The sequence below is a fragment of the Lates calcarifer genome, linkage group LG7_2, assembly GCF_001640805.2.
Source record: "Lates calcarifer isolate ASB-BC8 linkage group LG7_2, TLL_Latcal_v3, whole genome shotgun sequence".
Classification (NCBI taxonomy): Eukaryota; Metazoa; Chordata; class Actinopteri; family Centropomidae; genus Lates; species Lates calcarifer.
In genome coordinates this window covers 2805210-2829622 of record NC_066854.1, presented here as the reverse complement: position 1 = coordinate 2829622, position 24413 = coordinate 2805210, and the positions used below count along the sequence as shown (strand labels likewise).

The 24413-nt window shown below is 40.4% G+C and overlaps 1 protein-coding gene across 2 annotated transcripts; it reads right to left on the bottom strand.

Annotated features, from left to right (window-relative positions):
* Positions 1-3313: 3313 nt before the first annotated feature.
* gpd2 (glycerol-3-phosphate dehydrogenase 2 (mitochondrial)) lies at positions 3314-24278 on the bottom strand. Of its 2 annotated transcripts, XM_018661150.2 has the most exons (18): positions 24138-24278; positions 20717-20823; positions 19261-19269; positions 17260-17431; positions 16843-16967; positions 16657-16754; positions 16388-16551; positions 13699-13863; positions 13204-13348; positions 12547-12740; positions 11926-12060; positions 11668-11843; positions 9760-9891; positions 9509-9667; positions 9290-9402; positions 8899-8977; positions 8703-8801; positions 3314-6284 (listed from the first exon to the last, which is right to left on the bottom strand). In XM_018661150.2, the coding sequence occupies exons 2-18, from the start codon at positions 20816-20818 to the stop codon at positions 6159-6161; spliced, it is 2193 nt and encodes a 730-aa protein (XP_018516666.1). In that variant the 5' UTR covers positions 20819-20823; positions 24138-24278; the 3' UTR covers positions 3314-6158. The 2 variants fall into 2 exon arrangements, with proteins under 2 accessions (XP_018516666.1, XP_018516667.1); XM_018661151.2 differs by lacking the exon at positions 19261-19269.
* Between the last annotated feature and the right edge of the window lie 135 nt (positions 24279-24413).

The following is a 24413-nucleotide window of genomic DNA, read 5'->3' as shown; positions in this document are numbered from 1 at the left end:
AGTGTGAAAGGACTCATTGTCGCTGGGCAGAAATACAACATGGTGCACGACAGTCTGAGGAAGACGTGGATGAAGAGTCTGCTTCATTTTCACTGCGTAGGAGGAAGCAGAATGAGCTGCCGTCACTAAACACACTGTGGCTGCTGTCTGTGATGCTCTCATGGGGATGTTTGGTCTCTGGTGGCGCCAATTTGTCACACTTTGAAACAAACTGCCATTGTTTTACACGACAAGAGGACCCTTTGCTGTATCTATGTTAATAATCCTTGTCTTTTCCGGGTTTTTCAGGGAGGAACGACGGCTCCTTGTTCGGGTTGATTGGCAGGTGTCCATTGAAATGCATCTGAAAGAGCTTCCTGTCAGCACACAAAGCCTGTGAATGACCAAGGTAAATGTCAGGACACCTTGCAGAATGGGTTTTTGTTTGACCAGAGGAGGATCAAGAGTGGCCCAGAAAGGTCTCAACTATTATTTCCCCCCTTTAAGTGGAGATATTTCAGGGTTCACCAGACATTTTCTGCACCCTCACACCTCCTCACTTCCCTGGAGCTGTTTTAATGTTTCATATTTCATAAACAACCTCCTCCTTTAACGACTTTCACCACCAATTAGTCCTAAAGTCACAAATAACACCAAATAATGATAGATTAAATTAGTCAGTTCCCTCACCTGTCCTCTCCCATGTCAATATTTGAACTTTTCCTTCCTTGCAAGAGATCGGTGTGATTAATTTCTCCAGACGTCGGTTAATTATCGTCTTAATTACCATAATTATTAGCTGAAGAAGTGAGGATTTGCCGAGTTGTTGTGGGGCCGCCTGGTCCCCGCTGCTCTTACTCACAGTTCTAATTAAAACTCATCAAAACACGATTATTTTTGCAATAACTTGTCTATGGAAACGGGGAGGACGGCCCACTCACAAAATATCTAATTACTAAACACTGGCACTCAACACTGGCTCAGGGGCTGAGGAAGGCGCTAACACTGCTAACGCATGCAAGGCATGGCTGGATTAGTCAGTGAGGGGGGTCCTGGGGCTGTAAAAGTGTCCTAGACCCCGACCAGAAATATCAAACAGGACTAAACAGTGGATTAATCCACATCTAGTGATGAGGGGAGTTTTTATAGCAGCAGGACGTCTTATATTCTGGTTTCCAATCCTCTAATGGAGCTAATGTTAGTCTGCTAGCTCACTAAAAAAGGCAGCGGCCTGCATTCATCTGCTTCTATAAAACAAAATGGAGGACTCATTCTTTCCCAAATTAGTGTGAGACTAGAGAGGAAAACCAGGCACTGTTATCACTGAAAACTGCAGATTTTTGGTTCAATTAAGAACGAAAAGTCACATAATGAAAGCAGCGATAGAGACTGGGTTCAGAAAAATGATAAATAGCACATAAATGGCTTGTTGTTAAGACTCAGACTTTTTCTAGACTTTGTAGCTGATGTTTTGGGGGTATGGACTCCTGTGTTCAGGAGACAGAACACAGACAGATTGCCTCATTTCAGTCTCTAAACAGTGTCGTCTCATTGTCCAGCTGCAATGATAAAAATGTTAATTCACTCACCTCAGAGTGTGTTTTCAACCCTGGGTTTTGTCAGGTTAGTGGTATCAAACATCCCCTGGACTCAAGAATAAGTAGTTGTAAAATCTGCAAATAGAATAATATCTGAATTCAAATATTAATATATTAATATAGTCTATGCAGCTGAAGCATCAACCCTGCCACCAACTCCATTTATTATCCACTAACAAAGACATTTCTACTATTATAATACTTCTTCTTTTATGCAAAACACATTAATCTAACTCAAACCTGATCCAGCGGATTAGGAAGCTAACAACCGCTAAAAACAAAGTGGACAAATGTGATGTATTTAAATCAGAAATTCACTCTGAATTAAAGACAGTGGTGGAGGACAGAAGTCGTCATCCTCCTCACACTTTTCAATTAGTGTGCAGGCAGACACCTCGGCGTGGCTGGCATCACCGTCCTAATCCTCCAGAGAGAGGGAGAGGGGAAAAAGAAGAGCATTAGCGGTCATATGCCAGCCACATTTGTCCCATTATTCATTACAATTAATTGCCTCCACCCCCCACCCCCGTGCTCCTACCTACTCCGCAACTCCCCGGCCTTTTCCCAGGAAGCCAGCGCTCGGTGGACGTCGTCTCCGCTGCAGATTGTAATATGAGCGCAGGACTTAAACCTGTCATTCAAATCTCACCGTGACCTTTCAGGAGAAAAGGGTTTTTTTCTTTTTTTTTAAACCCAGTTTTCAGGGATGAAATTTAGTGTGTGTGTTCCTGTACTTCTATCCTTGTGAGAACCAATGCAACCTGACCCCATGTTTGACAATTACAGACAGAAAGGCAACACTTAGCAGGAAACTAAAACCTTCTGAACTCCACCTTTATCATCATATACTGTATATAAATAAACTGTTAGAACTAAAAATATCCAGAAACAACAGAGGTGGAAATACATCCAGAACACGTTTAAATACAGGTTCAAATTAAGGTCCATTAAGGTCCTTCTTCAGCCAACATGTACAAAAAAATCCTTAAAATCCTCAGGAATAAAGGGAATTTAAACTCATTCTGCTGATGAAGATCATGTGATGAAAGCTCCAGAACAGCTGCTAAATGGACCTTGTGGTCCAGTCTTTATGCTAAGCTAGAAAGCAAATGTGTATTTCATAAAATGGTGAAGTTCTCCTTTAAAATAATGCAATTTTACGGAAAGAAATACCTTAAATACATCAATCAAAAATATCTAAAATGTACAAAATTAAACAAACACAAACAAATTTAAGTAACTTAAATCTTTGTGTTATTGTTGTTTTTTTGTTTGTGTCTGTTGAAAAAATAAGAATTTACACTAATGATTGTTTCCAATATCCATTGATCTGTTGATGATTTGCCAAATTAATCAGATTTTAGAGATCAAAATAATGACTGGGAGTTTCTTTGTCCAAACAACATCCAAAACCCAAAGATAATAAATGTACACTGATATGAAAGAGAGAAAATGAACAAATCTTCACATTGGAAATAAAAAATTAACCAATTATCAACAACTGACTCATTTTAGCACAAAAAACAAGTGACTGTTGTTATTCTCCAGATTTTTAACTTAAAACTTTCAGTAATTCAAGGACAACAAAAAACCCATCAAACTTAAATATAAATTCAAATAAAAGAGAAAAGACGTTTTCAGTCCTGTTCGCAGGCTGTCACATCACTTCTCTCTGCTGTTATGACGCCAGCTATGAATGATATTCACAAAGGAAACAACACAAAAGAAAAAAAAGCTTTTCAAGCAACCAGATACATTTAATTAGATAATTGCTTTGTTTCCTTTTTACCTGAAGACTGACTCACAGTATTCTTACAGTAAAAGACAGAGGAATATGATTCTCTTTGAGCCCAGGATAAAGCTGTAATTTCATCCAAAAGAAGACAATCAAACATCAGGATTTAAGTCGTGCTGCCCATGAGCTATTCTCGACGTTGGGCCGGTGTTGGCAGTTTGAAGGGTCCTCAGTGTCGGAGGTATTGTAGTTGAACCCCCATGTGACCACATACTGACACACACGCTCTTCAGTAACGGTTACAGTGTGTTTGATACATGAAGTGTGGAATGATTTGATTTAACTACGTAAAAATAATCAGAGTCCAAAGAAAATCCCAACACCTGCAGCAGGTAGTGAATAGAAATCATAACATAAAGGCAATAAGGAAGCACAGTCTGCACACACACACACTTCTTTCACAATAAAACACCTTTAACAGAGGCCTGTGGTGAGGAGGAGCTGCTGTCTGTTCATTTTTCTGTATTTTAAAAGAGGAGAGGGAGTTTTAGTGTCACATGATGATCTGACTGTTGTTTCAGAGGAAAAAACATCTGCATCAAACAAATCAATGAGGGTTGTGTAATGTTTTTGTCGTTTTTTTTTCATACTGGTTTCTCACTTTTGTTCAGGTCTGTTCGTTAAATGATTAATAAATAAAACAAATATAAATGTCATATTTTGAAGTAAATATAATTAAACACACTAAAACCTGGAAACATTTTCATTTAAAACAGGAACAATCTGATCATAAAATTAGTAAAAAAAACCCACTACACATCAGACCAGATTTCAGCACTAGACCTTTGTTCAGTCAGTATTGTGGTTCGACACATAGCCCTTCAAAATAAAAGTCTCCTTTAAGTCATACAAGCCAAATAACCACTAAAAATATCACCATCAAACCCCAAATTACTCAAACGCTGGTCGGTATCTTTTCCAACATGGCGGCTCCTCTCTCACAACAGGCCTCTGCTCACACATATATTGACATATATTGCAGTTTAAATACTATTCTTTATGTAATAACTGTTATAAATGATAAAAATATCTCAACATTATTTTCTGTTTGTTGAACATGGGAGTGTAAATGGTTCAGTGTCATATCTCAGGCACGTCAAGGCATAAATGATACATTCACACAGTGCACTGCCTCTACATCTACCCTTAAAACTGTGAAGTAAAACATGTATAAATCTTATTTCTGTCACATAAACAATGGAAACAGCAGCTAACAGCATGCAGGATTATAGAAGTATCACTTTGCTGCCGTCAGACAGACTATGTGCGTTAATACAGCTTTTCAGATCATGGAAATAAAACACTAAACTCCACTTCAAACACACGTAGTAAAAATAAAGATTCTGCTTTACATTATTTAGAGAATAAGTTTAACACATAGCGTGCAATTACACTAAAACTAAATAACTCAAAATCCCTTTATAATCCTATTTTTGTGATGCACTTTGAAATATAATAAAATCTCTGTTTATATTTAAGTGACTGCACAGAAAGAAAAAGGAATAAATAATTCTCAAAATATATATATATATATATATATATATATATAGAAGAGCAGTGATATAAAAGCATGAACATCCTTGAACAGTAACGCTAAAGCTGGAAACCTCGTCATGTAAACATCAGTAGTTTGCTGGTAGTGCAACAGATGGAAAACGCAGTGAACAGGAAGATGCAAAATACCCCACATCAGCTTAAAAAAAAAAAAAAAAAAACCCTAAAACACCTCTTCAGGCTTCAGAGCAGGCAGCAGGAGTACCTCAGAAACATTTCAGAGTGCTTTAAGAAACATTAAGTGTTACCTGACGAGTGCTTGTAACACGTTAAGATCAGGAACAGCTCACTGAGGCGATTGGTGACGCTTTACTTTTAAATTGTTCCCTCACAGGAAGTTATCTGGAAAGAGCTGAAGAAAAACCTGAAGAGCTACTCTTTTAGTTTCCTGAAAGATTTGGATCGATGTGCATCTTTTACTGTTTTTTGTGGTGTTTTATTTGTGAGGCTTTAACCATTTTAATGACGGCTAACATTAGCTAACATTCTCCTTGGCACCATTGCTGCATCCTGAGCTTAGCGACGACTGTGATTGGTTTGAAGAAATAAAAAGGAGCCCGGGCGTTTCTGTAGTCTGGCGTGCACCTTCCTAAGAAATGTAACTACACGTCGTCGATTATTTCCTATAACTGTCACAAAATTACAAAATTCTCTCCAGGAAACTTTCAGGGAAATATCAGGAAATTAAAACCAGTAAAATAAAGCATCACCTAAAGCTCAGCTGCCGTCTGAAAGAGCTGCATCTCATTGAGGACGATATTTACACAACAATCAGTGTCGCTAATGTTGGAAATGAGGTTTAAAAAGGAGAGTCAGAGACACTACAAAGATAACGACCGTAATTAAAACATCATCATATAAAACAGGTACATTGTGTGCTGTGTTAGTATCGGAGGCACCGGATGTTGAGACCCAATCACTTGAGGACAAGACGAACAAACAAACAGATCTGGCTCTCTGACTTCATGACTAACAAACCTCAGCCTCATTCATTAGATTCAGTTTCACCAAAAACACACTCAGGAGTGCTGCAGGTCGACACTTGATTTGGCCAAATTCATCCCGCCGTGTGCTTGATTGCAATATTGTCATTCAAATGGCGCCATTTGCATGAGACCAGAACGTCTTCTCTTTTTTGTATCATTACCACCTTTAAAAAGGAGAAGAAGCAGCTGAAGGTTTTTGTCTTGGCATCCCTGAAATCCTCCTCCTCTTCTTCCTCCTCCTCCTCCTCAGACTCCACCCCCGCTTCGGTCCACCGTCACCGGCCCTCTCTTATCCAGAGTCTCCTCCGCCGTCTTCATCAGGATGGCGAGGCGGCTGTCTGACACTTGTCCCTTCTTCACGGCGCTCATCAGCTGCAGAGGAAACAGCAGAGAACATGTTAAAGAGTGTTCGGAGAGCAGCGAGGGGAAAGGTTAACGTGTCGGACCAGCTGTTTTCCTCAGGTGGAGATCTTGAGTTAAAGTTGAACTAGGTGTGATTCAGCCCTTCAGATTCTAAGATGAAATCTACTCTGAGGTCGATTAATCAATGAGTCGACTGACAGAAAATTAATTGATCTTTTTAGTCATTTCTCAAATTTGAGGATTTTATGGTTTTTGGGTTTTTGACATTTAGTTTTAATAAAACATCAGCTCAGGCTGTTGGAAATTTAGAAATGAAAACATAAATCTGAACAATCAGTGGATTAAAAATAATCTGATTAGCAGATTAACTGACAATAAAAATAATCAGAAACAAGAAATAGAAAGAAAGAATATCACCAGACTTATCCTCAGCTTGTGAAGTTTAAACCCACTCATTCATGTCACCTAGTGCAGCTTTAACACTTGTTGGGCCGTGGTTTTAGTCTTGTTTTTTCCCGTCAGCCATTCGGATGTAAAAATGGTGTAACTTTCTCTGTTAAACACCAGGGTTACAGTACCAGTTTCCCATCAGTTCAACACTACCAGTTTGCCGTCTCTAAGTCATCCACGAGCAGGTCAAGAGTAACATACAAGCAGAGACAAACATGGACATTCAGTATCATAAAACACACGACATGCATGATTAAATAACGGTTACTCTGACTCTGATTTATCGTGTGGCTCTGGGGGCCACTAATGAAGACTAAATCATCCACTGTCATCAGGCTCTCTCCTGTAACGACTCTGTGAGGAAGTCATTTAGCGACGGAGCCTAGACACACTTCAGGCCTCATTACACAAAAGCGGCTGACAGAGATTCTCCTCTCTCATTAGCTCGGGGTTCAGACTTCACACCTTCTGTTTGCAGGGGACGGATGTTGACGTCTCAGGTGGACGACGGGATAATTTGCGCTGCAGGTTTAGAAACCAGATGAAACGTTGCAGCGTGTATGGAGGAGGGATATGTTATTATCTGGGCGATAACACTGAGAGTTTTGACATTTTGCTGCCAGTTTCCTGAGATTCTGAAAGAATATCTACGGTATAAAAACACACATCTATAAGTAGGTATAGAGCTGTATTTCAGGATAAAATATCTACATAAAAATCTGATTTAATCACAGTTTCTGAAGCAAGAAAAGGTAGGTGGTAGAAAAAGAAAACGCTGCTGCATGCAAAAGTTTTTCTGAGGGAAAAAAAAGGAAAGAAAAATAGCCGGAAAAAAGCAGCAAAGCAAATTCCCCAGAGCTTCTATTATCCAGCTTTCACGTCCTGAGAGGGGCGGACACTGACAGAGGTGTTAGGTATTAATAGATCCTCTCATCGGCTGAAGCTGCACAAACTCACACCACAACTCAAAGTGTGTGTGCTCATTTTTACTGTCAGATTTGTTGTTTTTTTTATCTGCAACAAAGATATCTGTTGTTGAGTCTCCAAAATCTTATTTTCTTAGAAAAAGTGAAACAGTTTGCATCTGTTTCTAATGAAAATTAACATTTGAAGCTTTATTTTCTTAATTCTGTGCAGAAACTTCCTTAATTCATGTCTTTACAATCCCTGAAATGTGTCCATTTCTACTGGAAACAGGTTGAAATATTCATAAATGAGGTTTAATTACAGACACAAACTGACTGGATGAGGAGGATTTTTTGTTGCAGTGAGGAAGTACAATAAAGACTGAATTCAAAACTGACCTTTAGCTTTTCTGAGCACACACACACACACACTGTGGACTGTGTTTGTGTGAGAGAGGAGTCATTATTTCTATTGTTGAAATAGTCTGAAAGCAGTGGACGGTTTTACACTCATTGCGGGAAAATAAGGTTTTAGGAGGTAATTAGAAACTGAACATGAGTGTAAATCATATTTTTATATTAAATGCACCCTGCTGTGATTCTGAACTGACATTTACTGCAGTGTTGAGGCAAAACAGTGAGACGATACCTTTTCTTTTTTCAGAAATGAGTAGGATTCTATAGAAATACCGTGAATCTCTCCACTCGTAAATATATTTTATTTTGTTTTCACTTGTTAAACATTTCTAAAAACTAGATTTGCGATTGAAAGCTGCAGATTTCTCCTATTAGGTTGTTTCATAGACATGTTTTCAAAAATCTACCCACTGTGGAAAAAATAAGGACGAGGATGCTTCAAAATAATATTAAAAAAATAATAATAACTGGAATTAATGTGAGGTTTTCACTCCAGTTGGTTGCTGACACTAAAACAATTAGGACAGGAGCTAATGAAGCACCTCTGAAGGTTTTGATCGGCTGCTGTGAATATGTGCAGTTATTTGTCATGAGAAAAGCGTTAATATCGAACATCTCTCTCCTCATAGTGTTTCCTGTCTGCATGTTAACATACCTGCAGGAACTCATCAATTTCAATTTGTCCGTTCTTGTTGAGGTCCACCTCGTTAAGGATTTCATGGAGCGCGTTTTCATCAATGTGGACGTTGATGCTCTGCAGTGAAAAAACACAAGACCAGGGATCGATAATATTATAAGGAAGACAGGTGTGTGAGGGTGAAAGAAAGAAAAGGAGATGAAGGAAAACTCACGTCCAAAACTCGCTGGACGTCGACAGTGGTGATGAATCCTTTGCTCTCTTTGTCAAACTTGTGGAAACGTTTCTTGTATCTGTCAAACAGATGAGACGTTATTAACTCTTATTAACGAAACAGCTTCAACTAAACTGTGCCAGTTACAGTCTGTGGGTTAAACCACGTTCAGTTTATTTTATTTCATTTTGTTGGTTGCAGGTTACATAATTCTTCTTTGGTGCTTTGCCTTTTATTTATATAATATCTGCAGAACAAACTGAACTGACTCTAATATTCTATATGTTTTAACTGCAACCGTTATTGAAGAGACCATCAGCAGCTTCCATCAGAAACAGAAAATGAAGGATTTAGGATTTCCATGTCATAAGGAAAGAAGGGAATTAACCACCTGACAACCTCCTGGTAGTCTAAGTTGATCTCTGACGTCCTGGTCAGCTGCTCAGAACGAGACCTGTAGCCCATCTCGTGGTACAAAAACTTCTTGGCTGCTTCGAGCTCTGCCTGGATTTCACACAAACCACAGAGAGAGAAGAGAAATCTGAATTCCCTCTCTCTTGTTCAGGAAAGAAATGAATATATAAAATGAGCTGTTGTAGTAAAATCATACCGTCTTCCTCTCCTGACTCCAGTCCAGCTCCTTCCCCATGATCTGGACGATGCGTGGGAGGGCTTCGTCGGCTGCCTGCACGTTCAGGAAACCCAGGCGTGTTCGTCGGGCGAGGACGTCGATGGCGGTGCAGGCGTACTCCTTAATCGCATACAGCACCTGAGACAGAAGACACACTCTCGCATGAGACAAAAACAATCCTCGAAACACACAACTAGACAATTAATTATCTGCATGAAACCTGACTTCACCTCACTCTCGATGTAAGGAAACTCAGACACCAGTCGCTTCCCTACGATCGGCCATCTTTGCCCGGTGACCTCGGCCATCTTCGCCACGTCATATGCCTTCCCTCCGTATGTTGAAGCCAGGTGCTGAGCTACCTGTGCACAGAGGAAAAAGATCAAAAATGCAATATGAAAGAAAGAAGTGTGTGTGTATTTAAAAAACAACAACAAAAAAACATTCAGAAATTGTCGGAAAAATCTCTGAAAAAAATACTGATAAAATGTCTGAAATGATTTGTAGCTGTAATTTTATGCTTTTTTAAGGCTGTAAGTAAATACACATCCATCAGTAATAAAGACAACACTACATCATAATAACAGGCTAAAAATTCAACAGCTCATCTCTTCTTTAACTAAATGCATATTATCATAAAACAAATTTACTCTTTTGAGAAGAAATGTAACCCACTGAACTTAACAACAACAACTAATGATGGCTGTCACTGTCGACTGGTCGGAGGATTATTTTCTCTAGCAGTTAGATTGTTTCTATCACATCAGAAAATAAAGAAAAATGCCCTGAGGCCCAAAGAGATGTCTTTAAATTGTAAAACGTTACTGGAGCGACGAGATCTTTGGTATTTTTGCTTGAAAAATCACTCATACGATCAAATCAATTGATTTTTTTTGATTGATTCACTTCTTAAAGCTCTAAATTGAACTCTACAACAGTGGCTTCACGTCTAGTTCCTCAATTAACCCTCTTGGGACTTTCACTGAAACTCAAACTGGTTTCAATTACAGGTTAAACAAAGCAGATCGTCGCGGGAGCTCCTGGTACTCTCATGATCGGTTTCACCTCTTCGGAGTTAAACGATAAAACGTTAGCGCCACTTTGTCAATGAGGTGTCACATGTTTACAGAACACGAGACGGTCTATTTGCCATTCAGATCGTCCGCTTGCCGATCATGTGGAAAAGGGCAAACGCTGTCCAAATATCAACAGTGACCTTTTAGGAATATTTGAGAGAACGTCAGAGCCGGAGCCGAATGCCTCTAATGAGGAGTAAGTATACTGTAGGCACTCGGTGTACGAGTACTTTTTCTTCATGAAACAATGTCCTATTGGATTTAATGAAAACACTCAGGCTAATTATTGGAAAGATGGCATGTGGCTGATGTAAATCAATGTGCCCTTACTTAATGCCATTGATAAATTGTTCAGTGTACAGTGCATTTCCACGTGTGTCCAGTCTTTTGTGTAGTAGAAATGTCAGCATTGTTACAGCAGCGGCTTTAATGTCAGCTCCACTGCTGCTGCTGGAGAAGAAGACAGTGAATGTGTCTGAGCATTTACAGGTTTGTTTGTAGATGAGTGTGAGTACAGTAGAGTTAGTAGAGCTGCTATTAAAGTTAATTTCTCTCTAGAAAATATCTTATTAAACACTCTGACAGCTCATGAAGGCAATAAAGTTCTTAAAAGCTTGATTGTTGCTCTCCTTATCAAAATCATAACTCATTCAAATCTGAACACACGGACACAAAATGCACATTTTTAGATTCAGAGTCGCTTATAGTTTCAGAGGATATCATTATCTCCAATGTCCATGGTGTATAAATGTCCATAAACCCACTTAGAACAAACTGGAAAAAGGCGATCCTTACAAGAACAGAACTTGCCTGAAATTTTTCGCATTTTTAAGTTCTCTTCAGTCTCAAATTAATCCAGTGATAGCTGTCTGTTTTTCCATGAGCACACTGCAAACAGGAGCTGCTAATAGCTAATTTGGCATACTACACTGCTGGGTTGGGTCACAGGAGGGGTCACGGTCTCCTGGTCTCTCTGTGACTTTTTTAAAAATGGATGATAAAGAAGTGAAGAAAGAGACGAGATCTTATCCACCTTTACGCTGTGTTGTTTATGTCTCTTACCTCATTCTCCAGGCCGTAGTCCTGCACCAGGCGGATGTAGAGGGTTGGCGTCCAGCCCTTCGCCCCCTCCAGCATCAGACCGACAGTCTTGCAGGGCTCAGCTGAGAGGCCGTGGGCTTTGATGGCTGCATCCAGAGTCTCTTCAGCCATGGACCTGTAGGTGGTCCACTTCCCACCTGGACGCAGACAGAACTCGGCATTAATACAAATCAGATAATCAGAGTTTAAAACGATCCACACAGACAGAGAGTGACTGACCGGCGATGGTGACCAGTCCGCTGTCGCTGATGCTGACGATGTGGTTCCTGCAGATGGACTGAGTGTCTTTGGAGTTGGGGTCAGTGACAAGGGGACGGATGCCGCTCCACGCTGCCAACACGTCTCCTCGCCGCACTGCAGACACAGTCACATTTCAGTTTGTAGCACACAGGTGAACCAAAACCAGGACCAGTTCTAAATGTTACAGAGCAGCAGAGTTATATGAGAAGACATTTCTGGACATGTACAACGTCTTAAGATGAGATTAATCAGTTTTACCTTTACTTTAAGGGACAAAAACCGTAGATATCCAAAACAAGCAACACCGACTCAAAAGACATGTGACGGTAAAAATAATAAAATAAAAGCAGGATTTTCTCCACGAGTTTCCCATGTTTTCTTCAATTTCTTTTGATTTTTTAAAGGAGCTTTTTCTCGTCGTCTTAGAGAACTCAGTTGGGAAACACTGCTGTTGTGAGCCTGAGGTGTCATATATGTTATTTGACTGTGCAAATAAACTTTATCTAACTTTATTTTCTGTTTGCTTTAAGACTTGCTTTTCTGCAAACTCTCAAACAGTCCGATGAAACATGTTTCAGGATTGTTACGAGAACACTGCACCTTCTATGTCAGGGCTGAGGTAGTTGCGGACCTCCCTCAGGATGAAGTTGATGTCGTCCTCCCCCGGGATCGGGTGAGCCGTCACGTTGGTGGGGGTGTCGGTCGTGCCGGCGATGGTCATCTTCTCCCAGGGCAGGAAGAAGATGACGCGCCCGTCGCTCGTGGCCGGATCGAGCAGACCCATGTTGTCAGGGCTGTTAAAAAACCAAAGAGAGGACTCATTATTAAAACAAACAAAAAGGTGAGGAGCAAACTGAGGAGGTGAGGAATAAAAGCAGCAGGAGGAAGAGGAGGAGGAGGGGGTGGCAGATAGTGGGCAGGAGGAAGACGAGAGAAAGGGAGGAAGAGAATTAGGTGGTTGGCATTTCTGCCGCTGTTCAAAGGGCTCGCGCTCCCTCGGGTTTCGCTCAATAAGCTTCGCTGAACTTTAAAAACCCCCGACTTCAACAGAACCACTCTATTGCTCTGCTGTATCTTAACCAGAGAGGATTGTCCTGTGCATGTAAGTATAGGTCAGATAATAGTTTAGCTGGCTTAGTATTTACACAGAGGAATGAGGAAACACTCAGGAATAAATATGTACGAGTTAATGCATTTGAAATAGCGGACGTCTCCACGGCTTCAATGCAAATTCATGTCAGTTGAAGAGTGTGGTACCTATAGTAACCAGGGATGACGATGTGAACGCCGGCGCTGGGTTGGCAGATGTTACTGGTTTCCTGGTTGTCCATCTTCCTCAGAGAGTCGGTGAACGGGCCGGTGGCGTTGATCACACACTTGGCTTTGACGTCAAATTCCTCTCCTGATAAAGAGGAAGGGAGACAAATTTTCGTTTGGTATTACAGTGAAAAATACAACTTGACTTGATTTAACAGGACAAAATAAAACAGAAAAGTAACTTGATAGAAGTTTTGAATAAATGATTTGACTGATTTTACTCTATAAAGGGACCTCTTGCTTTTTTTTGCCTCCTAAAATGCGACAGCAGCATCACAAAACTTTAAAATCATCAAAGTCTGACTGACATTTAACACTAAAACGTAGAGGTCAAAGTGTTACCTGACACAAATTTTGCAGCTAAAATAGCTACATTTAAAAAGAAAACTATATCAATTATTTGAAAGGCTTTTAAAAATTGCCTGTATGCCTCACCTGTGATGACGTCCTTGCAGTGGGCACCACACACCTTCTCCTTGCCAGTCTGCGGGTCTTTTGTCTTCAGCAGGTGGACCACCTCTGTGTAGTTGGCGATGGCGGCGCCATGGCGAGCGGCGGTAAGGGCGATGGCCAGGTTCATACGGGCGTCATTGTGCTGCCCTGAAGGAGACAAAGAGGAAGTGTCAGAGACGGTTTCTTACCCAGACTGATTTACAATGTGAGGAAAAGCAAAACCAGGACCACTTTAAATTGGCTTTATGTAAGTTTTTGCTACCAGTACATAGCTAATGTTAGCATTAGCAGCTGTTTACTTAACAAGAGCTTCAGCCATCTTTGTGTTTACGAGACAAGAGGCTAATTACCTTCTCTAAACAGCGCTACTCCTTCAAATATGCAGTATAAAGTAATAAATAATTTCTATGTTGACTACATTTATTTGCCATTTCAGGCTTTTCTTTAACATACAAGTTAAAGATGGTGCTGAACTACATTATAATCAGGGTGTTTCTAACCTTTTATCCTTCCCATTTATAAACATGAGGGGGTCAAAATATTAGAGACACCCCTGGAAATGCACTGGTAATAAACCACTGTAGGAGGAGATATGGCTGTTACCTACAGCAGCACAAACTCACTGTAGCTGCTTGGTGCATACAAACAAACACACCACCCAGCCAATTCAAAATGAGAGGATTAGGCCTACACATTCGCCGTCCTGTGTTTGTGAGAATAAGCTGTTGTCGGTGGCAGCAGGAGCCGCGGTAACCAAGACAGCGGGAGAAATAGCTGTTGCTCAGCCGGTCCGACCGACGACGACGACGGCACTTCTTCCTCTGCGCTCTACACCGCCGGGAGAGAAGGTCAGATTTCGAAATGTCACGGGCGTGATTGTTCCAGACGGCATAATTGGAGAAGAGACGCCCCCACCCCTCCACCATCCCAGCCCTGTCTCCCCCCACCTCCCCCCCTCCACCTCAGAGCAGATGATGGTGGGAAGTAGGAGTGGGAGGAGGAGGAGGTGGAAATCAAACATATGCTGCTTTGCACCAAGAAAAAAGAAAATGCTCTTCCCTTTTTCCAGCCTGCGGTAAATCCAGTTTATCTGACCACTTATATTTTATATTTTTACATTTTACAGCACAAATATTACCATCTTATAAGAGTCACATCATTTTTAACTGCATAAACAGGTTTTTTTCTTCTCATCTCACTGTAACAATTTAAAATATCAGTCTTCACATCTAAAAAACATAGCAACCTGTTATGAATGGATGCAACGAGCCGATACCCAGTGAAGCCTATAGTAACAGTCACATTGCCTGCAGACACAATGTTGTTATTTTTGGCGTGCAGAGAGGAAACAACGCCCAGGGCTCAAATCTCCTCACACTCAGCTGGACACTCAGCATATGTTTGGTTCTCCTCCACACCCATTCCAGGGAACACACAACCTTTTACTGCCACAGGGGAGGAGAGGGCATCCTACCAGCCTGTCAACACATTTTATTAGGGACCAGTGGACATGTGAGCGCCACGGGCAAGATTTACATCTGAGGCCTTTTTTAACAGAGTGTAATCTTTAATCTCCTGTGTGGCTGCATCTTAATATTTCTGCACAATTTCTACAACAGTACTTTCCATCGTTTTTGACTTGTGTCCCTCGAACCCAACACTTTTTTGTTCTGTTTTTACTCAGGGTCACTACATGCTTCAGCCAGTGGAGTTGCACAATATATTGCTGGTTTCACAATATGTCAGGCTACTCAGAAATCTGCAATTGCGCTTTCCCGTAAAAAACAGATAACTGCAGATTCGTCAAAGAGAGTAAACCATGAACTCTCGACCCTGAGACTCAGAAATGCTGTCAATCTGCATCTGATGCACCTGGATGTGTATCAAATCTGAGACTGAGATTTGACTGAGTTAGGATTTGAAGGAGTAGAACTGCCGCCTCACGGTTGACGTAAGCGTGTTTTGTGAGGTCACAGTGACCTTGACCTTTGACCTTTGGCAACCAAAACCTATTTGGTTCATCCTTGAGTCCAAGTCAATGCTTGTGCCAAATTTGAAGGGATTCTTTCAGGGAGTTAATGAGATATGATGTTGACGTTCATGAGAATGGAACAGACGACCTAAAAACATAACAAGGTTTAAAACAAAGAAATGTCTGTTGTGTTACATTTGATTAATTTCAGAGACCTGAAACTGTGAACTATCCTGTATTTCAGAGGAAAAACTGAATAATTAGAGACTAGTCAGATGACCTACTATGATTTTGATTATCTTCTAAATCTTTAATCATCTCCTGATTTATCTTGTGACGCAAAGTCACATTTTCATAAGGAACTTGAGGGATTTCCAGGCTGTTCGTGTCATTACTCAGGTAGCTCCAGTTACACCGCTCGACTTTAAATCATCCTGCTCTCATGATTCATAATAATTTCCATTACTCCATCACTGGCTAACTGATTTAATTTATTGCCTGTAGTTTGGAAGAAGTGAAAAGGGCAAAAGCAGGAAGACTGACTGAGCTGCCTTGTTCAGAAAATACAGAGATAAGAAATGAATCAACAAACACTGCATAGCTTTTAGGTTACTGTCCACACACTGTAGTGTCTCTGTGAGAATATCCAAATTAAAGCAAAGCAAAAAAAAGCCTTAAATGACGTTGGCGTTGGCTCACCGTCGTAGTAAACGATCGCTCCTACCAGCTTGTCCCTCTTCAGCATGGGGAACAGCTCCAAGGCCTTGGTCTTACTGAGGACGTAGCTGCTCTTCAGGCACTGAATCCCGGCCACCAAGTCGTACATCTTGATCCCTGCCCAGTAGTAAGGCAACTGCCACCATCTTGGAAATAAAAACACAGAGATTTTCATCATTTTGACCTGTTAAATACCTGCTTGTTTGTGCAGTTTTTAGATAAATCATTTATTGTATGAGTCTGACACTTACTTGTAAACAGGGAGCATGATGGGTAACGGCGCAGACAGGTGAGGTGCTATCTCCAGGAGGTTGGCTCGCTCGTGGAGGGCCTCTTTCACCATCATGTACTGTTTTCAGACACAGAATAAGAATTAAAGAAAAGCAAACAGTGAAAACAAGAGATGAAGATAAAGAATAAAGAAGGTGAGGAGGAACCTGTTCATAGTCTAACTGCATGATGGCCTTCTGAAGGTAGCGGACTCCACCGTGGATTAGCTTTGTGCTCCGGCTGCTTGTCCCCGAGGAGAAGTCGCTTCTCTCTACGAGGGCGGTCTTTAGGTCTGAGGAAATGATTACAGACCAGACAAAAATATCATAAATACTCTTTTCTGTAGTACATTTATTTTTATCAACTGTGACTGTAAAACTGCACAAATGAGGTGAAGTAGATGGAAAAAGTAAATATCAATGAATAAATATCTACAAAACAAAACAGTGCATTTGAGACCTGAAAGTGTATTTCAAGCAAGACCATTGTTAACTGTCATTCCTCACTAACGACAGTTACAGAGCTAAAACCTGTTACATCCCAGGAGAATGATGCATTCAAAAGCAGACTGATGGTGAGCTTACTGCGCGTGACAGCGTCTAAGGCACATCCTGCACCTGTGGCCCCTCCTCCAACGACCAGAACGTCAAACTCTTCTGTGGTTTTCAGCGCTGTGAGCTGCGCCTCCCGGGAGGGAAGCTCATCCGCGTAGGGAACCTTCAGCTCCGCCTCCGCCGTCACGTAGGCTAACCGAGCCTGGGTGTAACACAGATACACCGACGCAAACACAATGAGCACACAACACCTAAAGATGACTCTGAATTCCCTAAGATTGCGCAAAATAGTAGATGTCTATGTTAAAAACTCTATTAAATTAAATTAAATTAAAAGAGTGCAAACACAGCAACATTTTCCTTGAGGTGAAGTTTGAAACATTATAAACACACTGCATGCACAATAATATGCATTTATCTTCACAGATTATGGATTTAGTGTGACTGCATATGATGTTACTGTAAGACAAACAGTTGCATGTTTGCTTATAACATGCATTATAGTGTTATAATGGATGGAATACAGTATAATGTGTGTACAGACGTGCATTACTGTTATAATAATGTGAGTGATGTGAAGCCTGCGGCACCATAATCTCAGTTATTATGATTGAGTTTGAAGTCACTGCCTGAGTTTAAAAAACGTGACAATGAAATACCAGCTGATTGTTTTAACTTAAACAAATTACAGAAACAAACATTTCTGATCTTTAAAGATGACTTTTTTGGTACTTCTTTCTTTTACTGGACAGCAACAACGAGGTATAAAGTAACAGCTACAGCATGTTGTTTGTTTGTTTGTTTTTCAGCAGGACTACACAAAAAGTGCAGAACCAATTTGGACCAAACTCCATTCAAAATTCTTGATATTTTCAAAGTTTCCTGGCTGGATATCAGAGATGAACACTGGTGTTTAATGACTTAAGAGTCTTTTTAACTGACCTACAGTTCAGCATTACTCTGATTCAAGCTGTTTAAGCCGCTGACTGTCTCTCAGTTAGAGGGAGATTGTACCTGTTCACCAGAGTTACACAGAGCAACAGGCGTTCGGGGAGCAGAGAGGGAATGACAGAGGCTCCATTCTCCCTGTTACAAGTCACAGTGTGTCTGAAGCTGAAAGTTTAAGGGAAAATGTTGCTTTACATAAGATTTTGAGATTAACACCTTAACACTTCTGCCACCCTCGCCTAATTTACAACAAGTGACACATGTAGTGCAGTTTGAAAGCATTTTTAACCAAACCAAGAATGAGCCTTCAATCTCAGAGATTGGTTTTCTGCAGCTATTCCTGGTGGAACATGAGATAATAATGTGCTTATGATGTCTCATTTTCACCTTTAGTTTCCAAGTGAAGTGTTGCTAAAAAAAAACTGAACATACTCTTGATGTGATTAGTAGCAAAGAAAAGTTTGTTAATGGTTACCTGCTGGAATATGCTCTTAACTTTGCAAAACCCGCAAAATAAATCCCATTCCAGCCTGTGAACATCATTCACACCCATTGTTTGATTAGCAAAATAATTAATTTAAAGAAATAATCACAACTACAATAAAAAAAAACACAGCTCCCCTCTGATACGAGGATGTGGGATTTCACTTCTAATGAAATATTTATTCATTTTTCTATTTAGCAGTTGAGGTAAATGATTGCATCAAGCTGCTTTGAAGCCAGCGCGGCATTTGACTTGCAAATAGTAGCAGGCGTTTGTAATTTAGGACCCGCAGCCGCAAACAAGACGATGATATAATCATTGTCTATTTTTGATGATGCATACAGACAAACGGTGCCGCAGAATTAAGCCCCAGCGTGCCCCCCGTAATCAAGTTAAGTCACTGAATGGCACAGCAAGGCCCATGCTAATAGCCAATCGGCCGCTTTTCTTGAAAACTTCCCCAAGCCATATGCCCTTGCTAAAGGAGACAAGACGGACATTCATCTCATCAGCATTGCAATTACTGGGATTAGACGCATGCATGATTACAAACTATTGTGAAAATAATTATATTTCATCAGGGTCGACTTCTTGCTTACCAATCCATGCTTGGTTGAGAGGACGACGGTGGGCAAGAGAAGACGATTATCGCGCCAGGACACAAAGCAGAGTTCACATTAGGTTGTACAGTCAAATAAAAGCCTGGTATGTAGCTGTGCCTAAAATAGTCCAGGTCAGAGGTCAGAGGTCACACAGCTGCTCGTGCACGTCGAACGAAGCCGAGCCGATGAGCTGAGTTTTGAGGCTTGACAGGAAGACAAACACCAGTGTCTTTTAAGGCCAGTGGTGCTCCCAGCGTCACTGGTCAGGAGGCGAGACGGTAACGTCAGACCTCGACCAGCAGGGAAACTGCCTGTTGTTCTCTAACCATGTGGATTTTTATCATTCCTCAGGTTTAGGGTGTCATCCAGCTACACTGTCAAGCAGCTAAATATCACTTGGAGAATGTACTCCATTCAAATACTCTAGGAGTAAAAGAGTTTTGGAGAACAATGATGTGAGACAAAACTTGCGATATACAGGGAATATAAAGGGTTTACCAAATTAAATTGACCTTTAAAGACCTTTTCAATACCACACAGAACATAATTTAATATAAGCTTCACAGTCATACTGGCCAAAGTACACAAATTTACTGACATTTATTTCCCTGCTGTTTAATATAATCAAACACAACTTGGACCTGGATAAGCAGCAGGAGATGGATAAATGGATGGATGGATGAACCATTTAAAAAGTGACACATTTATTTAAGACTCACATTTTTTTTCCTTGTGCAATTTCCTCCTTACCTTTGCATTTGTTAAATTTAAATAAAAACTAAAAACTGGTGGTATATGAGGCTACCTTCAGCAGCCGGCTAACTTAGCTTAGCATAAAGACTGAAAACAAAGGGAAACTGCTAGCCATGGCATTTACAAAGCAGCACCTCTTAATTAACAGGGTGTAGCAGGTTGTTTGGTCCTGCTCAGCATATAATCCCCTGAAACTGATGCATTTTTTAATGCTTCTGTTCTTCTACAAATTAAACAAATGAGGTATAAAGAGCTTTAGAGACATTGGTGTGCAGATTTTGTCACCTTTAGACACAGCCAGGCTGGCTACAACACATATATAACACATTTTATTGCACCAGAAAGCAGAAGAGAACCATTTTGAAAATGCAAAAACCTGCTGCTGCAAGGAAATATGTTTGTCTTATCATTGTTTCTGAGCAGATCAGGATCCAGTGCATGTTTACAAGTCTTGTAACTGCACAGCACATTCCTAAATCTAGATGGGACATGCCCTGAAAGGCAGCTCCTCCCTGCTATGGAGACTTTATTCAGGATAAAAACATACTGTTGTCTTGCAACAGCCATGAGAGGAAAAGCTGCAGCATGTACAGGAGGCTGCTATTCAGTTAAATCATGCAAAACTAGATGTTTACACCCTGCAAACTGTATTCGTGAAACAAAGCAGAAATTTCAGTGGTGACACCCTGCGTTAACTTACCTGCGTCTTTCTGTACTCGATTAGGTGCGAAAGGCCGAAAACTGTGGCGACCGCCCCGGTCCCTACGACCACCGTCCGTTTCAGAGCCCTCCTGAACGCCATCGGCCCTGTGGGAAAAGTAAAGTGCAGTGAGGAGACAGAGCAGGGACACCTGGTTTAAAAGGCTCTGACATGACAGGTGATCATGTGAGGGAGGCATGCCAGCTAACACGGGGGAGTGCTGTAAGTGGAGGGGGAGGGAGGTGGGGCTGTCTAAAAAGCTGCAACACCAGGCCGGTAGTTCACGTGAAGACGACGTGGGGAGGCAAAGGAATGCTGTTAGTGTGAGCTGGTGTCTCTTTACATCACCTGTGACACAGGTTAAGAAACTTTGACTCCTCAAGGAAATACCTGTTAATATATTACATGTTTTCATCATCAATTAATCTGATGATCATTTGTTTCAGCTATTAAACATCAAAAAAGTGGGAAAAAAGTACCAATTAAACATCAAATAGTCCAAAAATAATCTGTTTAAAATCAAATCACAATCACATCAAATCACATTTATGAGGCTGAAATCATCAAATATTTCCAACATGTGCTTTCAAATTTTATTTTTTATGTCCTATCATTATAAAATTCACACGTTTAAACAGATCTCCAGACTAAATAAACACATAAAGGACACCACGCTCCCTCTGGTAACCTGCCATTTGTTATTATTTTTGACATTTAAAACACTACATGATCAGACAAATTGATTAAGCTGAAAACACTAATTGACAGATTCATCGATAATGAAAATGATTGTTTGATTGGTTTCAGTCACTATGCTTTGATAATTAACTGTTGTGTGCAATGCATGAAATGACTGGATGATATTTAGTTTTTGTGCTGCAACAAGCTGCAACTAACCGACTCATTCAACTTGTATAGATTTTCATTATTTTTTGGTCCATAAAACACCAGAAAAGAGTGTAAGAGGACACTTTAAAAATGGTCGAAAACCTAAAAATAATTTGTTTAGTATCACATAAGACAAGGAAAAGGAGGACATCTACATATTTGCAGAGGTGGAGACAGGGAATATTCAACATTTTTGCTTAAAAAGTGATTTATATTACTGATTGATTATCAAAATATCTCAATTAACTGACTGTTTTTTCCACTTATTGAAGAGGATTTCAAGCAGGGGCATTACATTAAAGCAGAAAATGCAGTAAATCTTCCATATATATATATATCAAGAATACGACTGAAAACAGGTTGTTTAAAATTAATATTAAAGATAATACACAGTATATCTGCAGTTTAGTATCAAACAACTGTTGTGTTACGTCTTCATAATGACCCTGTGCACCATAATGAGCAGAACATGACACCAGCCCCCAGCCTGGCAGGGCGGAGGGCCTCAATTCCCACCAGGGGCAGCTCCAAAAAACAATTTGCATTCCCACTGTAATGTTCTGTGAATAAAGGTTTCCAGGGAGTAGAATACACTGAAGCAGATTCTAATGCATTTTAATAAAACACAGCTACAGATGGCACAAATGTCAGTAACCAGTTCGGTCTGACAAATGACCTATTACAAGTCGGAGCAACTATTGTGTCAGACAATGTTAGTAACAAAAATCAGTCTCATATTTCTACAGCCAACTTCTGACCAAGATAGAAACTGTTATATGTCATTTAATAAAATTGTGAAACTGCAACAATGCCGTATCTATCCAAAGGCAAACATTCACTGTACCTTGATTGATGAAACAGCCTCTTTTATTGCTCACTATAAAGTTGTTCTCCACAGAACCCAAAGTGCACAGTGTAATCTATCAAACCACACCTGCATATGTTAGATGCTAAAGCTGTCAGCTACAATATACGATCATATGACTGGATTAATTATAGCTCGCTCTCTGTGTATAATGGCGACAGAGGGTTTCTAGAAGAGCTTGACGGTTGACAGTGTTTCAGGAGGTAGTCTACACTGTATTAGAAATTATCAGTACAAAATATGGGTTAGTAAAATGTCCGCCAGGGCTATGTTTTTTTGGCAGCAAGTCACTGTTAATTGCCAAAAATGTAACCTAAATGCCTGGTCAGATTGTTTTATTATTGTTTGATTGGACACTTCATGGTTCACATTTAAAAGTTGTTTAGTCTGGGACTGCTTTAAATGATTGTGTTTGTGTTTTCTAGGAAATCTTTCATCACTTATCATATCTCGTAGACTTAGTGAGTCAGTTAATTGAGAAAACAATAAGAAATTTAATAAATGATGAAACTAATTTAGCTTCAGTCTCAAGTAACTCACTCGTAACATTAATTACTACTAAAAAGTCTAAAATTGGCTTCATCTCTCATTCAAATTAGGAAATATCAAATTAAAGACTTATTTACAACGTTCACGGTTACATTCAGGCAAAGACAGTATTCAGCATTTTAGAAATCATCCTTCCTTTGTTAAATAAAAACAGGTTTTAATTTATATTTCCGCTATACTTCTGGAGTACTCCTATTGACCGACACCAAGCCATACATTGTGTATCAGCCTATAAACTAAACCAATTCAGTGGCATACCACAGGCTTTCACACCCTCTAACAGGCTGCTCATTACTGAACAATATAAAGGCCAAATATGACAATAATTAGCCCCAAGGAAACCATCTGACAGGAGTTTGATGATGGGAGTAGTTTAGCCTGCTGAACCACAGCGCTGGCTAATTGTTGTGAGAGAAGCTGAGGCACTATTTCTTCCTCCTCATTCACAATCCAAAGTACCCTCACTTACATCAGCCTTCAGACTCACTGTGAGTCAGCACAGGATGGTGGGGTGGGGGATTCCTGGTTGTAATGTGGGGCTGGTCTTCTGAGAAACACATGGCGAAATTCCATTGACATTTTTGCCGTTTTAAGATTCATTTCCACATTAGGATTGGAAGCCTTGTTTGTTAGCAATGACAAATGTAGGAAACGATTATAACGTTATATTAACTGATACTGGCAGGTGGCTGTATTGTTATATTGCTTCCTTATCTATCACCACACAAGAGGAAGTCGGTGTTATTTTAACCTGACATCTTGCCGTGGATTAAAATGTCAACCCAGTTTGGTCTTTGAGGAAAAACCAGCAACAAGCTTCGTCTTAACAGTCACGAATAAGCTCTTTATCTTATGAGTTATACACCTTGACAGGAAGTGGTAACGAAACAGGGATAATTTAGCTGTTTTAACGATTTAAAAAAAACAAAATATTCACATTAAATGTGTATGTCCTTAGCTATACTTGAGGAGGAGAGGTTATTCTGTTACTAGCTAAAACTTGCAGATGTTGCTCCGCTTTTTTGGCCCTCTGCCAAAAAACACAGGGTTAAACCTTCTTTAGAAAGATTGTAAAACATCCGAAAAACACCGTGTGATACAACAGACATTCCCACTTACAGGATTTCTTGTTTTGTGGCTGAATAACACTGGCTCGGGGCGATGCAGGGCGGCGATTGATGGCATCGGATGTTATCTCAACGGTAGCTTGACAGCTACAACCAGGAAACAGAGCAGCGTTGAGTGACGCCGCGGAGAGCCAATCGGAACGCGGCGCTCGGCTACGCTCGTCCAATGGTGTTCGAGTAGAGGCGGTACGACGTCCTGACGTAAAGGGAGGGCAAGGTTGCTCAAGGCTCCATCTCCTCCTCCTCCAGGATAATAATAAAGAAGGAG

What these genes read in the sequence shown, in the direction of transcription:
- gpd2 (XM_018661150.2), bottom strand. Translation starts at nt 20,818, where the DNA reads ATGGCGTTCAGGAGGGCTCTGAAACGGACGGTGGTCGTAGGGACCGGG. An exon ending in ATCATGCTCCCTGTTTACAA is followed by an intron (nt 16,552 to 16,656) that starts GTAAGTGTCAGA and finishes TTTATTTCCAAG; the next exon opens with ATGGTGGCAGTTGCCTTACT. An exon ending in AAATTGATGAGTTCCTGCAG is followed by an intron (nt 6,285 to 8,702) that starts GTATGTTAACAT and finishes TTTCCTCTGCAG; the next exon opens with CTGATGAGCGCCGTGAAGAA.